This window comes from Neolamprologus multifasciatus, chromosome 22 (genome assembly GCF_963576455.1).
Source record: "Neolamprologus multifasciatus chromosome 22, fNeoMul1.2, whole genome shotgun sequence".
NCBI lineage: Eukaryota > Metazoa > Chordata > Actinopteri > Cichliformes > Cichlidae > Neolamprologus > Neolamprologus multifasciatus.
In genome coordinates this window covers 8,038,735-8,055,134 of record NC_140459.1, presented here as the reverse complement: position 1 = coordinate 8,055,134, position 16,400 = coordinate 8,038,735, and the positions used below count along the sequence as shown (strand labels likewise).

Sequence of the window (16,400 nt, the reverse complement as noted above, 5' to 3'; positions counted from 1 at the left end):
ACCAGACTATTATATTTTTATTTATTTACATATTTTTCAAGTCCTCTCAGCGTGACTGTCAGAAGCAGTAACTTGGCTTTCCTTTGGAGCTAACATGACTTATTTCAGTGCACAGAGCATTCATGTACAATCTGTTTTAAATTCAAATTGTTTTGTTTTCAAATAATTGTGGTTTTTGCATCAAAACTAATAAAGTAATTCGATTTATTAACAATAATCTTTAAATCGTTAAAAATAAAATTCTAATGTTTTGGTATGTTTTCATCCTGCATTTATGTAACCACTCCTGCACCACGAACAAAGAGAGCCTGAACAATCAATGTGGCCTCATAGACTCCGCTGCATTATGTAACATCACTGTACCTTCAAACATAATAAGCCCACAGTGTAATTACAATAACGCTCTCATTAAATGCTGCAGCTTGCAGTTTTTTTGGCTATAAAAATTAAACTTTTTACTGCTGGGTTGTTAAAAAGTATTTTCTCTTTTATGGGTTACATAAGTGACTGCAGTGCATTAACACACATGTTCCTTCAAGCGTGCAACATGCTGCACAGAGCGACCTCTCCTCCTTCTCCTCCTCTCTCCGCTCTCACCCGTTTCACTGGCTGGATGGCCAAATCACCCCTGACAGGCCGGAGCTTTTCATGCGGCGCTGCGAGTGTTTGTGTGGCACACTGTACAAAAGAGCAGGGACACACAGGACCCTCTTCAGCACATCAGGCTGCCCGCTGTTTGCTCAGACTGCCGAGGGGCTTCATGGGGCCGGAGGTCCGTCTGCCGTCGATGAAGGCACGTCTGGATCCCAACTGGATGCTCATCAACTCCACGAGGACCTCCTAACTTCAAACTGTGAGGCTGATATGTTTTACCTGAAGGCTGATGACGCTGTGGAGACACAACAATAAATGGCTTATAACACATTATAATGAAGCTGTTAAAGTGATAAAGTAAAAGTTTATATAATTACAGCTTTTAAAGTCATCAGTTAGCTTCTGCTTAAGGCAAATACGTCCAAAAACATTTTAAAATGTGTTATAAACTGTTTATTAAAGGGTCACACAGTGTAAGCCTTAGAAATACTAAACAAGAAGACTTAAAATAAGGTATTGATATTAATAAAAAATTAATATCCTCAAACATTTCCTTACTTTAGTGGCTTTGAAACTGAGATTTATGTGACAAAACATATGTAAGGCTGTGATATCAGTTTGAATTACCTCAATATGACTAAACTAGTTTGGTTAAAGACAGTTTTATGTTGTCTGCGGCGTATTAGGTTTGTTACAATGCATAGCTCAAAATAAAATTTGAAAGTGTTCATTTCTCCACAGAGATTTACTTCTCTTGAGTATGGTTTAAATATGTATCTATTAAAAACATCCTCAAATAAACCAGGCAGTTCAAAGTGAGGCAGAAATCTGTTTTTAAAGTCACTGATTTCCATCAAGAAGATTAAGTTCTCCTTGAGATAAATCGGAGGGTGTCACAGCAGGATAAATGAGATGTGGAAGAAAAAATGTCTTTTTCCCTTTATTTTTCTGTAAAATGCATCTAATTATATCTTTTTGGGCTTTTCCCATCAAACAGTGAAGGCATCCAAAGCAACCATAATATATTCAGCCAGTTTGCCAGACACTGAGTGAGCCTAGTCCTAAATTAAAAGAAAATTTCACTGAAGATCTCCTCTGAAAATTGTTTTAAATCTAAGTCCATGTCTGGGAAACTGAGCCATACTGTCTGCATAAATCTCATCTAACAATGCTCACTTAATGAAAACAGTAAGAGGGATGGGAGTTTTCCTCTCCTGCAGGAAGCTCCTCTCCCATCTGAGAAACGGAGGCAGCAGGAATGATGATCAGACTGGGAAGACTGACACCGGGATACTTCCGCCTCCTCCAGGTTTGTGACTCTTAATTCCTGATTACATCCATGTTTCATCATTAAGGGGTTCTTCATCAGTAAACGTGTGTGCACAGAAAAGTCTTCTAGCTGTCGTTATCATAAAGCAAATCTGAGTCTGAATGAATATTTTATGGTTTCTATACATTTTTAATAGCGATACTTTAGACTATGACAAACAGCAGCAGTGGGCAGGATGTTCAGAAAGCTCCATCTCAGGAGGGTTTATGTTATATAAGCTGTTCAGACTCCAGCAACAGAAAAATAACTGATGCTGTCGTCCTGCTCAGTTCTCAAAAGTACCAAAAATGGTGGTGAGGTAGGTGAGTAGATTTAATGTTTACCTACATAAAAAAATGAGTGACTTCTTCTTTAGCCTTTACTTTATATCAATTTGATCTGTAATCGCTCACAGATCAAAGACACATCAGTGGTTTTAGAACTTTTTCCTTCCATTGGCCCATCGGGCGATTAAATCACACTTTTTGTGTCTAATTTAATTCCTTCATATACTGTTAATTTAAGCTATAATAAAGTAGTTGAAAAAAAACTGCAGTGAAGCAGGTTGTGTCTGGTGGTAAGGAGGTAGGTCTGTCACGCCTAAGGGGTGGAGTTATGCGGACTCCTGGGCGTGTCCAACAGATGCACAGATGACAGGTTATGATGTTTGCTACTGTAGTGAAGTTGGAAAGGGTTTAAAACTTGTTACTTTATTAATCCACTCTGAAAATAAAAAAATGGAAAACTAACTGAAGACAAGCAGAAGAGACAGTGAGGCAAAGGACTGAGGGGTGAGACGGCGCTGTGTATACAGCAGTGAAAAACAAGAAGTAGGTGCAGACAATCAGCACAACCACAGGGGAGGTGAGTGTGGGTTTGTCCCTTAACCTGCTTGTGTGTTTCAGAGATGGCGTTTGTTCCCATGGTTACTCTGGCTACACACCTGGAAGCTGTTTCGTATCATCCACAATCATCCAACTGTCTGCAATCCAGTGATTACCCGCCTGCTCTTTAAGGCTGAAGAGTCCCCTCGGTTGATGCCAGGTCGATGTGTAGTTCGGCTCTGCTGTGGACGTTTCCTCGTCTCTGCCAGCCCGTGTGGTGAAACGAGAAAAGAAACGCTGCGGAGGAAATACCTCTCAAGATGACTCTATCTTCAATAAGCCTGTTAAACCTTTATTCTGGTGTCCTGCATTTGAGTCCAGATCCTTCAAAAAGTGATTGTCTTGCAATTCTACAAAAAATGCAAACTAGAAACGGGAATGGACCCAACACTTAATAATACACCAGCAGACTTCTATGTCTTAAACTGTGGTTTACCGGCTCCACATTTCCTTCATTCAACCTTGTGTGCACTTGATTCATACTTGTATAACATATAGTTACGTTGGATGACCCATCTGCTTTCATACGTAAATTACAGCGTGACACATAAAAGAATTTAAAATAAGCCACCATGATCTCGAACTTCTGTTGTACTGTGATGTTACATGATACTGGAGGAGGAGGGAGGTGGCAGTGGAGGACTGCCACCTCCCTGTTTCTGGATTTCTGTTTTTATTTCATACTTTATCATTTTTCCAGTCTGGAAAGAGTTACGTGTCAAGAACACTGTTTTTAATTTTTTTATGCAGCGTGTCATGAATGCTGAATGGTGTTTATATTTCTATGGTCGTGTGTGTGATCTGAAGATTCATGTGTAGTTCTGCACTGTGAGGGTTTGCCTCACAAGAGGTTAAAGTATTTTGAAAACAAGGTTTTATGTTTAAAGCTTTGAGAAGACTGAGAAAAGTTCTAAGAAATGTTTCATAGCAACTGAGAAAAACTGTAAGAAAATACAAATCTCAAACGATGAAACGGAGTAAGCGGTGAAATTAAATCTTCTCTCTGCTGCTCCCTTTAGGGCTTGCCACAGCAGGTCGTCTGTCTCCATCCCACTCCGTCCTCAGTATCCTGTCACGCCAACCCTCTGCATGTCCTTCACTGCATCCATGAATCTTCTCTTTGGTCTTCCTTTCTTCCTCCTGCCTGGCAGCTCCATCTCCATCCCATTATCCCTCCCTGTGCTAAATTAAATAGTAAAATATCACCATGTGGGGTAAGTGGCTGGTCAAAACAAGTTATATCACACAAAAGGTCTCAGCTTTAGCAACATTTTGATCCAACGCTCATCTTCTAGCCACTAGCCAAAAAATCGGGAGCATCAAAGATGACTTGCACCGAAGCCTCCGGGTTTATTCACAGGAGAGATGGCACCATCTACTGAGCAGAGACGGCTGCTGCAGATACTGTGTACGTCCACCAGCTTTATCGCTCTGTCAGATTTCCATTCATTGCTTTATGTCCAATCACGTCCAACTAATCTGTCAGCGTAGCTGTGTGTGGGCAACACTGATTCACAGCCTTTACAGTTAAAAATAGTTTTCTTTTGCTCCATTTCTGATGATTATTGCAACATCGAGAGTAAGAGACTGTGGTCATTGTGTGGTCATTGTGTGGTCACTGTGGTGGGTTCGTGTTATTTAAATATGCAAACCAATACTTGTAATGCACTTACATAAGAGAAATATGCGAAATGAAGTGAAGTGGGAGTCGTTGTATTATACAAGCCAAGTCGCAGTGATCTTTAATGTTTCGGCTGCTGGCACAAAAAGCGTGTGGTATCAATTGTATGACAGAAGTGAGGCAAGACAACATGTGAGGCCTTTTAAATGAAGTTTTACATTTTTTGTAAATAGCAGGCCTGGAGTCATCCGGCGTCTCTGCCTGTTAGAGAGTATGAGTCAAGCCCTGAAGCAACATTAACAGACAGGGAGGAACAAAACCCTCATATTCATGATGTGTCAGTGGAAATGAAAACAGTTAAACTGTGACAGCAAATTCAGAAACAAACTAAGCCTGCTCAGTAAAAACATTTATCACACAAGGTGTGCACGAGAGTTAAACTTAGTACCTGAACTCAGAAACATTAGATTAGAAAACAGCTTTTCACGATTTTCCTTATGGAAGTAATGAACACGATGTATTGAGATAAACAATTTGACTATTATTATGCTGTTTGATGATTAAACTCAGTTGACCCACCATAGCAGGCTGGAGCCCAACAATGATAGGAATTAGGAACCCCAGAGTCTAGATGGTGGTAATGAAGATGAAGGGGGGATGATAGAACAGCAGTGAGATTTACAGTAGACAGAATAGCGGCTGATTGGCTCACAGACGGTGGGCAAGAAAAAGACTGGAGTAGAGTAATGATTGAGTTTGCAAGCGTGGGAAAAGGGAAGTGATGAAGAGAACAGACTAGCAGCTTGAACACCCAGGAAAGCAGGTGGATGACTGATTACATCTCTTCCTTATTGAACTTACGCATAAGCTTCATTTAGATTCATGCTTGTATATGTTTATGTTAAGAATACATATTCTTACCCAAGGTGGCATGCTGTGACGTTTACAGAAACGCAAGCAGGGACGACCTCAACCCCCTCCAAAAACAGAACATCTTATAGAGTTGAGAAATACTATTATTTATATAGATGTCATCTAAATATTTGTTATTAGGTGACAATGAAGAGTGATGGAGGAATTTTTAGAAGCACTCCTTCAATAAAAGTAGCAATGAAACCACCTTACTACACATAAATCTGCATTATGTGCAAATTGCACTTAAAGTATCAAGAGTATTCTGCAGAACATTGTTCCCCATCAGTGTTATATGGATTACTGCTGTAGGTGTTGAAGGTTGAGCTGAATTTAAATGCTTCATATGCTGTTTAATAATGCATTATATTCTATAAAATCATACGTTTGCCCGGGCTGCTTTGTGAAGACCACTTATCTTTAAAAACAGGTTTTAATGAGCTCAGAAAATTAGACCTACACCTTGTTTAATGACAAAAGAATTACTGATGAATTAAAAAGTTTGTCCCCTGTCTAACACTGACTGTCAATACGTACAGGAGGATTAAAATCTTAATTAAAAATGAAGGTGCTGTGTTGGCAAAACAGCTGTTTAAACTGTCTGTCAATCAAATGATTTCTCATAAATACTAACCTGAAAGTGCAGAGCCTACATCTCTGACTTTTCTACATCACACGTTGGTCAAGGTGGTTCATATGAGGAAACTTATCTGTGAAGTTGATAAGTTACAGTCATTTACTTCTGTTCCCACACGGCCACTGATGGAAACTGATCTCAGAGCAGTGAAACCAGAGCAGTAGTTTGTCTAGCACATTGGTCCCCCATCGGTTTCACATCAAACCTGCTGGGTGCTTAGCTTGACAGGGTCCAGCTGTTGTTTACAGGACACACACATGTCCATGAAATCAAAGGAAGCTAAAGATTCCAGTGGCCCCACATAAAGCAGAGTTAAGCCTGCTTCCAGAAACAATAGCCAACTGCTGCCACAAGATTCACTAATTTTAAGGATGGATGCAAAATGACAGAATGTTTTATAACAACACAGTTTGAAATGAAAGCAGAAAGACTGATTTGACCTTGGAAAACTTTCTTTAATATCTATTTCTAGATTTCACCAGACAGGCAGTGCTTTTTTTTTTTTTAAAAAATGTCAATAGTTCTAGTTTATCTGTTATATTTAGCCAGCAGTTTACTTTCTTTATCCATACTAAGAACTGTAAGTGTTAGCTTCAACATTAGTTAATGATTTTGGATTTTTCAGCCAGCTATGTAGCTACTTTTCTGCAAGCTGTCAGGTCTGTTTAGCTAACAGTATTATCTGTTAGCTAAACAGGTTATCTGTTTAACCTGATTTTAGCTAATGATTACAGCAACGGTTTAATCTATAATTGTATCCAGTTGTTACAACTGCTCACCCCAATAACTGTATAGCATAATATTTTAGCTATTAACATCTATACATCTATTAACATCTGTATATATATATATATATATATATATATATATATATGTATGTATGTGTGTATATATATATATATATATATATATTTTATTTTATTTTATTTTATTTTATTTTTTTTGAGTTAACACATTCCTCAGTAGAAATACATGCACTGGGGGCGAGTGGAGACCCCTCCAAGATCGCAGTCGGTGGGGATACACGCTCCAACAGACTGGCCCAGTCCATGTCACCTCTATGTATATTTGATCTATGGAAAGCCACGTTAGGCTTTCCAGCACCCAGTGTATTCAGGTCTATGTAGTTTTGAATGTTTGGTTCTAGCTCACACAGCTTTGACAGGTGAAACTTATTCACTGTATTGAAGACTCACAGGTGAAGTTGAAAATACCATCTTTTGTATTTTTGTGCAGGCACGACTTTCTGGTGTAATACACTGTCCTGGCGTTGCAGATCTAGGGGTTCCAGTTAAGACGTGGTCAGCCTTCTAAAGAAAGTGGGAATCTCACCGAAATATTCAGTTACTTTGCTGTGTTTCTTGCCAGGACAAAGGCTCAAACCATCATCTTCTCCTGGTATCGAATACCAAGGGTCCTTCTGAAGTAAGCTTTAACAAGTAGGCTTGAATTGAGTAATTCAGAATCATGAAGTATGGATTGGCCTTGCAAAATCTGTAAATTTGCAACCTCCACTAAGGAAGAGCTGATGAAACATTATAGGTTACGCCATATCCCCAGTGTACAGCCTCTGCCATGTCCTTACCTAGATTGTTTTTGTTCATTTAAGTCATGGGGTAGCCTAAAATCACACATATCAAGGAAACACTCAACTCACTCAACAGTGAGAACCTCTGAAATACTCAGTTTCTGTTGCCAGTTCTGTAATGTGGGCACATTTTCCACTGAAAAAGAGTATTTTGAACACCTTCGTCAACATTTGAAAAAGCAAGAAACTGTGTCCTGTGTTTTCAAAAATTGTAGTTTCAGAACTAACATTTATGGAACATTTGCGTCACATAAACATCGCAAGCACACCCCCCACTCTTTAGATGAGTTTAAAGAAGACGTTTTAAAGAGGTTTGAAAAGCCTTTACAAACAGATCAGTGCAGCGATGTAGTTAATCAGGAGGGTGAACAATCTGACATTGAGGAGTTTAGAGATGATGATGTGAATGTACTGCCAAAGTTGATTGAAAGAAGCTTGGCTCATTTGATGTTGAAATTAGAGAGTTCATTTCATGTTCCCAACCAATGCATTGATGAGCTTGTAGAGTCGTTGCATTTTATTTGTCATTCAGCTTCCACTCCCATCATGAAAGACATTTTACAGTCCTGCTTGAAGAGACACAACTGTGAAGTTGATGAAGCCATTGTGTCTGAAATGGTGAACAACATATGTGTTGCTAACCCTGTTAGCGCTGCCCTTTGTGATGGTGGTCCTCTCTCTTCTGCCTTCAAAAGAAGAAAGTATTTTAATGAACACTTTTCTGTCGTGGAGCCGATTGAGTATATTCTTACTGGAGAGAGTAGCTTCCAGTATGTTCCCATTCTAAAGTCTTTACTTCAGGTTCTTAGCAGGAAAGATATACTAGACCTGATCTTGAGTGAAGCAGAGGCGCAGAGAACTGTGTACAACTCATTTCATGACGGCACCTTTTACAAAACCAACGAGTTGTTCTCAAAAAATGACCTTACAATTGCGCTAAATCTCTATGTGGATGACTTTGAGATTTGCAATCCTCTCGGTACATCCAGGAAAAAACACAAAATCACATCTGTATATTGGGTGTTAGCTGATGTCCCTTCATTGCTCAGATCTGAGCTAAACTCAATCTTCTTTGCACTGACGGCAAAACTTAAATATTTTCATGTTTTGTCTGGATATCCACCTGATGTGTTGCATGATCTCTTTGAAGGTGTAGTGCCCCTAGAAATAGCACTGTGCCTAAGACTATTCATTCACAACAAATACTTCACTGTTGAAGAGCTGAACAAATGCATCAAAGAGTTCCCCTATAAATGGTCGGAGAAAACCAATGCACCACAGCTTGTTCCTGTGAACTTTGCCCAACGGAAAAGTGTGGGGGGCAATGCCCACGAGAACTGGGCTTTGCTTCGTCTCTTGCCACTCATGGTTGGATCAAAAATCCCTGAGGCTGACCCAGCATGGGAATTGCTTCTTGTGCTTCGAGACATTGTTGAGCTTGTCGTGAATCAAGTGCACACAGAGGAGACCATTTGCTTCCTGGACAGTAAGATATCTGAGCATAAACACAGGTTTCTCATGGTTTTTCCAGAGCAACGCCTCATTCCAAAACACCATTTCCTAGAACATTATCCAGAACTTATCAGGGCTTATGGTCCTCTGGTGTCACTGTGGACAATGCGGTTTGAGGCAAAGCACAGCTTTTTCAAGCGTGTTGTCAGACATACTCGTAGTTTTAGAAATATTCTGCTGTCACTGGCCATGAAGCATCAGTTGTTGCTTGCTTATAACCAACATGATTCCAGAGCTGTCAGACCATTACTACAGGCTACAACACTGTCTACAATGGATGTTAGTGTGCTGCGAGAGGATATCCAAGAAGCACTGCAGGCTAAGTTTCCTGGTGAGACATGTGTCCAGATAGCCAAAAGTGTGTGTTACAGAGGCACCAAGTACACTAGTGGAATGATCCTGGCTTATGGTTCCACTGGTGGTCTACCAGATTTTGGGGAGTTGATCCAGATTGTGGTTTTGAAAGGCAATGTGGGATTCATAGTGAAAGGTGTAACTGCTTGGTCAATTGAACATCTGAGGAGCTATGTGCTTGAGAAAACTGGTCCAGTGAAAGTCATAGAGGCAGCTGAGTTATCAGACACGGTCCCCTTGATTTCTTACATTTGTGGCGGAACAACCATTATGACTCTTAAGTGCAGCATTTATGTTCCATAAATGATTTCCATACTTTGTGTGGAGATTTTCAGCTGAAAAAAGACAAACCCAAATCTCAGTCTTTCTACTATTTTCAGAGATGGCATATAGTTAATTGGCTCCTAGTTTCCATACATGGAGATCAAACTTTATTATATTATGCACTATTTAGCTGTTACTAAGAATTACAGAAACATGTCAAAAATTTGGTCTACAGGTTACCTAATGTCACAACCGTCTCAACTTCGAGTGATCCTTGCAGATCATGATGTCCGTAAAGTTACCATCTGGAATCCCAGAAACGGTGGATGACCTTTATTCAGCCATCCGTGATACCTTTTCCATTACAAGAGACTTCTGTCTTCACTGTAAAGATGCTGATTTTGGTGATGAGTTTTTTACCCTTGTTTCGACAACTGACCTTAAGGACAAGGACACAATCAAGATTGTGTTTCTCCAGGACCAGGAGCCTACAATAACCTTGACCTTAAGTGATGTGACCAACGTGACTGATAATCCATCTGAGGAGGACTCTGTTGACACCTCATCTGTGTCAACTAATGACACCCTGATTCTTTCCGCATCTGAAGATAGTCCAGGGCACCGTTACCAGCACTGGCCTGTTCAGTTTCAGATTCCCAGCTTTTCTGACCTCACAGAGATCCAAATTCGGTCAGCCAACGAGCACTTCCAAAAAGATGGGACTCTTCTCCCTACAAAAGATTTAATTCCACTGCTTCCTGACATCCTTAGAAAACTAGCAGAAGCTATTTATAAGTATACTGCTTATCCATCCAGTCTGCAGATCAGTGAGGTTGCAGAGGTCCTGACTCTAAAGCATCCCTGCCTGAAAGAGCCAGGGTCCTTCAATGGATGCTATGGGTGGGCGCAACGTCTAAAGTACAAGATGAACAATTTCAGAAGCAAGCTTAGAGGTCTCGGCTGCCCTGAAGTTGAAGTAAACTCACTTAAGAGGAAAATAACATGTGACCAATACCCGGCAAAGAATGTCAAAAAACCAAAGAAGGCTGAGGTGAACTACCTACCCCCTCATGCTCAAGGTGAAACTAGTGAAAGTTTGGAAAAAGAGAGAATCGAGCTACTGAGTGAAGTGATGAAAAGGGACAACTCCAGAGTGGTAGCTCAGAAAATGGACAAGATGTTCAGCCTTCGTCGGGAGGAAATAGTGAAAGAGGCCCCTGCCATCAGTGACTTCATGAAGCGCTGGCCTGCTCTTTTTAGCGAGGTACAGGTGAGATAAAATGTTTATTAAACCAGTGTTTTTGTGTTGTGGATTGATGAAATTACAAATTAAAGTCAGATAAATAAAAAATTTAGAAATGCATATATTTACACCTAATACATTTAAATGTTTACAAATGCACATTTGGATTTTCATTTATGAATTATTTATACTTATGTCTCTTGTTGTATTTTATTCTGGCGTTCCCTGCAGATATGTGAAGAATTTAAGAGGATAACAACAGTCAGCCTTGAATCAACCTTTCTGGCCAGGCTTGACCAATGCACCCCAAAACTGATGGCCTTGACCCTGTCAAAAGGAGGAGCTGCAGGTCTGAGGATGAGGCAGATTAAGGACATGCTTCTGCAGGTATAATGAATAACTTTATGAATAGAATTTATTTATGAATCTTTATTTGCCTTACGTTTTTCATGTCAAATGTTGATATGGCTGCTTTGAACAAGGTCCATTGTATACTAACACTATTTTTTTCCAAAATTGTTCATATTTTGGTTACACTTGCATCTAGGGCAGGGCAAAAGAAGAAAATATGTCGTCTGTACAATATACACTGTTTATTATTTTTAAATAAAGCTCTATGATTTACATAAAGTGTTTCACACGCGCAAGCACGTTAACAATACATAACATGGAGGAAGACTGTATCTGTGCCAGTTACATTGTAATTGAATGAATGGATATTTATTGTTATTATACAAGTTCAGAGCACAAGTACAACAAAATGTATCTTTATTTTAGTGTTTTTACTTATGAAGAAGGAATGTCCAGGTGACAAGCGCAGCGTTTGTCAGATCTCCGCAGAGTGAGACAGCCATGCCCCCCACTGTGTGCGGAGTAAGCAGGTCCCAAACAATAAGAAACTCAGGAGAATAGCCAGATCACCTTTTCCACCTTATTCCAAATGATCTTTTTTATTATTTAATTTAAAAAAAATGCTTTATCATTATGGATATCATTTTCAGTATATGAAGTAAGCTACTTACATCTGATTTTTTTTAACACATCTATTTTTTTCTATCAATCAGGACAACACAGTTGAAAAGCACAGAGAAATTGCTATTCACTGCCTCATAGTCTATCTTGGAGAGAAGGAGGAGGATCTTTTCAAACAATACAGCGTAAGTACTTGAGTTGGTTTTTAATTTTTTGTTTAGTTTTGAATGCATGTCTCTGTAGGGTCTTTGTGTTTTGTTCATTGGATTTTCTGTTCAGGGTTGAGTATTTAAGTCATTCAGTGCCATAGACGTCTTTAGACCTCAAAATGAATCCGAACGCTCAGTGCCATAGACGCCTCTTGAGCTCTTTATTGAATTGAGAAGGTGGTGGAGTTGATTACATGGATAAAATCCCACCAGCGTGACAGTCGGCTCTACTGAGAACGAGTATTGTGGCGCGATTTTTGATCCAGCTCGTCATTTCGAGCTTGAGGTGTCTGCAGCCTGACGTCATGGTTTTTCTAGCGATTCCAGTGAACATGAACCGGATTTATCTGACCAGTATCTCCTGTTAGAAACTTCTGAAGGCAGCAGGGACCAGAATAATGAACGATTTGCTGCATAAAACACACAGAAATTGTTGATAGACGAACCGATGACCGGGTGGGGGGTGAACAGACTAAGTCGCGCACTGACTTGTGCACATGCGGGAGTAACACACACACACAGACTCTCTGAATCATAAATCAGTCGCTTTTTTCTTATATATTTTTCAAATGTTGAAATTGTCTATAAACAACTATTTTTATACACAAAATAATCTGCCAAAAGTACATTTCTACAGGTGATTTTTTTACTTTCATAGTAGTAAAACATAGTTGAGATGTTGCATGAATCATTGAAACACGAAATATTTACATCAAAGTCACTGAAAAACCTATTTACACAAAGCGCTTTTGATCCAGAAACAGGTGTTTTGTCATGAAAGTTTCTCTTTTCTACTGCAGATTTCTAAATAACAGAGGTAGAAACATTTTTTTTTGCTGCTGAAAGAAGAGAGACTCATTTTTGTCATGGTGGTTTCAGAATTCACATAGTCATAGAACAAAATATTCTGTGAGCCTTCAAAATCAGTGAAAAAGCTAAATATCTCTGGCACTGAGGGGGGTATGAAATCTGAGAGTGGCTGGCACTGAATGAGTTAAGGGACATTCCAACCCTAAGTGAAGATATGTCTATTGCCATGTATAAGTGAGAAAAAAGCATTTCAGAATTACAATCCGAAGATGTTTATTGCCATTGTCATTGAACATAATTTGCTGAATAGAAACCTGTTTCCGTGATAAGGTGCAACATAAACACACAGGATAAAAAATTTTGTAGCCAGCGCAGTCATTTTCCTGATCTGGCAGCAGCTTTAGCAGAGCATAAACAATGGAAGTGAATGGCAGGTACTAGCATTTTGTGTGCAAAAGTGATTAAAATCACTCAATAATGATGCCAAGTATTCCTGGGGAGCTCAACAATCATGCTGACTGCAAATGAAAAGTATGAATTGACATGAAGGATTTTCAGGAGCCGATTTAGACTTGGGACTACATTACAACAAAGCACTGCTGTAAGCCTCCACATGGTTATAACACAGCAGTTGAAGCCACTGCCGACCAGTGTCTATAAACCAACATGCTATTTGTGCAATATTTCTTCAACAAATCAAAGACCCATCCATTGTTACTGCAGCTTACTATGCTTGTATAGTAGTGGCTGTGTGTGTTTGTTTATGGAAGCTGGAGGCTTTTTCAACTGTTGCGTTATATCCATGCACCATGCAGTGGATGTTTACAGCGGTGTTTGTTGTAACTGCAATGTAGTCTCAAGTCTAAATCAGCTTCTGCAAATCTTCCGTGTTACTTTTGCACTTTTCATTTGCCGTGAATATGATTACTGAGCTCCCAAGAAATATTTGTTTTCATTACTGAGTCATTTTAATCACTTTTGCACACAACATGCTAGCACCTGCTATTCACTTCCATTGTTTATGCTCTGCTAAAGCAAATGGATTGCTTCCGGATCAGGAGAATTAGTGTGCTGTTTACAAAAGGCTTGTTTCTCACTTTCTAACTGTGGCAATATGGCAATAGATAAAATTTCACTTAGAAGTGGAATAACCCTTAAAAATGATTTATTAGATTTTCTTTTCAAAGTGGAAAAACAAAACTGTGAAAAACAAGACATTTTTTATTTTAAACGTTGGATTATGGTTTAATTGAGCTTTTAAAAATTACAGAATGACAAAGTAAAATCACTGAAAAACACAAAAGACAACCTGTTTTAGCTTATTTTCCTACCTGTAGTAGTTCATTCCCTTATGCACGTCATCCTGAAGTGCTTGAGCTATGTATTTTATACATCCTAACATTTAATTTCTCCTACAAGGATGAGGAGGAGCTCAACGCAGACCTTGCAATGCAAATCATGAAGATTGATATCATTGGTGATGGGCCTGCAACCATCATCGTTGAGGGATCCAAGATCCTGGAGAGGATTGATGTTGCCAGATCCTGTGCTTTGATGATGGGAGTAATCTACGCTCTGAACCTTACCTATCCCAAGCAGCTGAAATTTACCTTTGAGGTATTTCAAAAGCTATGCCTTGAGCTTGATGGACAAAAAGCCAGCTCTAAAGTAATGAATCTTAAGTTTGGTATTTTCTAGAGCAGACTTGATAGACCATTCGTGAGTGAGTTTCACAAAAACCTTATTCCTGCATTTCTGGCACTACTTCATTGTGTTTTACTAAATTTTAAAGCGCTGTTCTTAAGTCTTCTGAGTTAATGTTTTGCCGTGTCTTAAATGCTGTTATTTGCACATTTTTAAGGAATGCGTTTAATTTCTCCCATGACCTGTGTTCTGAGGGTACTGGTGTGTTTTAAAGTTTGTGTAATGCCCTCTTTAGCTGGCCTTAATCTTGAGGGTGAAAAGTCAAATATAGAAGAGAATCAAGAATACTTTGTAAGAGTGCTGACAAAGTTGAATGAAAGAAGCTTTGCTCATTTTATGTTTAAATTAGTGCATTTAATGTATAGCAGCCTGTCATCTTTTGTTTTGACTCACTGTCACATGTTAAAGTAAAAAAAAGAGGATTCAAGTAGTAGGTTGTATTACAATTTTAATACACAGTTCCTTAAGTTTCAGCGGGCAATTTGTGTTCTAGGAAACTGAAGCCCACAAATCTTGCACTTCGCACGCACGTTAAAGAATTGTGATGTTTGTTATTGTAATTAAATGGGTCTAACTCATTTGAATACATCTGTCTGAATTTCTATTCTTTCTGAGCACCAGGTACGAGTCCCTTAGCTGATGTCCAGGTATTTGGCATCACATCTGCCGCATTCAAACAAATACACACAACATCCATTTCTTTTTCTGAAGGTCATGACACAAGAGCACACACAGCGCATGTTAAGGCTGACCTTCGTTTGGGGAAAAAAGTGATCGACAAGTTTCTAAGGTCTTAGAACCTTGACTTCTTTGTGGGCAGGCACCACCATGCATGAGCCTGCCCACGCGGTAGTCATGGTTATAAGACACAGCCAAATGATCAAGGTTGTATTTTGGAGCGACTTAGCCTGCTGGGAAACAGGTAAATGCCCTTATAGAATCTCCCGTAGAACCAAAAAATTACTACACTGTAACCAAAATATCATATTTGACCAACATAAATACTATTTATGCCGACAGTTAAGTTCATTTTAATTATAAATGTGTTTTATTTTGATCAAAAAGTTACTTCAACATACATAAATATAATCTTGGATCAACTTAAATTCCTGTGTATTTGTTGACAATTATTAAGTTCATGTTACTCAGAATGTGTTTGTTTTTTTTTTGTGGCCAAAAAGTAACTTCACTATACATAAAATTCACGTTGGATCAACTTAAATTTTTGTGTTCTAGTCGAAAATTATTAAGTTAATTTTACTTAAGAATGTGTTTAATTGTGGCCAAAAAAGTAACTTCACCATACTCAAAAATATTGCTTTGAATTAATGTTATTCTGCCAGAAGTTGGCTTAACTCAAAAATTCTAGTGGAAAACGTTAACATGTTTTTTTTTATTTGAATCAGTGTTTTATTTATTAGAGTGTATGATTTAAACAGGCAAATGTTCAGCATTCAAACTACAGTCAAACAATAGTCAAACCAGATGTTTCCCGTTATGTAGATATCAGCTAGTCAAGTACAAACCTTACACAGCATGTTAACAAACCGTGAAAAAAGCCACACAAAAAATGAATGATTGCTGGTAACGGTTTCTATACATTAGTATGTACGAAGGGTATGTTGTGACTTACCTTCAAAATTACAGCGGTCCCTCGCTAATAACGCAGTTCACCTTTCACCTCGCTGTTTCGCAGATTTTTTAGTGCAAGTTTGCATGCTTATTTTACATGACATTGTGTCATGCGTCCTGATCGCTGCAGACGATCTCCTCCGTGACGTCTCTCC

At 39.0% G+C, this 16,400-nt stretch overlaps 1 protein-coding gene across 3 annotated transcripts; it reads left to right on the top strand.

Moving 5' to 3' along the window:
- Positions 1-200: 200 nt before the first annotated feature.
- On the top strand, positions 201-16,287 carry LOC146492847 (uncharacterized). 3 transcript variants are annotated; one of them, XM_085149311.1, is made up of 8 exons: positions 201-853; positions 1,815-4,001; positions 4,083-4,195; positions 7,194-7,382; positions 9,911-10,939; positions 11,150-11,305; positions 11,983-12,075; positions 14,329-16,287. In XM_085149311.1, exons 5-8 carry the CDS (start codon positions 9,959-9,961, stop codon positions 14,605-14,607), a joined length of 1,509 nt encoding a protein of 502 aa, XP_085005437.1. In that variant the 5' UTR covers positions 201-853; positions 1,815-4,001; positions 4,083-4,195; positions 7,194-7,382; positions 9,911-9,958; the 3' UTR covers positions 14,608-16,287. The 3 variants fall into 3 exon arrangements, with proteins under 3 accessions (XP_085005437.1, XP_085005435.1, XP_085005436.1); XM_085149309.1 differs by having other exon boundaries at positions 202-853; positions 9,911-10,945; XM_085149310.1 differs by lacking the exon at positions 7,194-7,382 and having other exon boundaries at positions 202-853; positions 9,911-10,945.
- Positions 16,288-16,400: the final 113 nt, after the last annotated feature.

Coding starts and splice junctions, on each gene's coding strand:
- LOC146492847 (XM_085149310.1), top strand. CDS start 9,959: ATGATGTCCGTAAAGTTACCATCTGGAATCCCAGAAACGGTGGATGAC. Junction 10,946..11,149: donor CTCTTTTTAGCGAGGTACAG/GTGAGATAAAAT, acceptor CGTTCCCTGCAG/ATATGTGAAGAATTTAAGAG. Junction 11,306..11,982: donor TTAAGGACATGCTTCTGCAG/GTATAATGAATA, acceptor TCTATCAATCAG/GACAACACAGTTGAAAAGCA.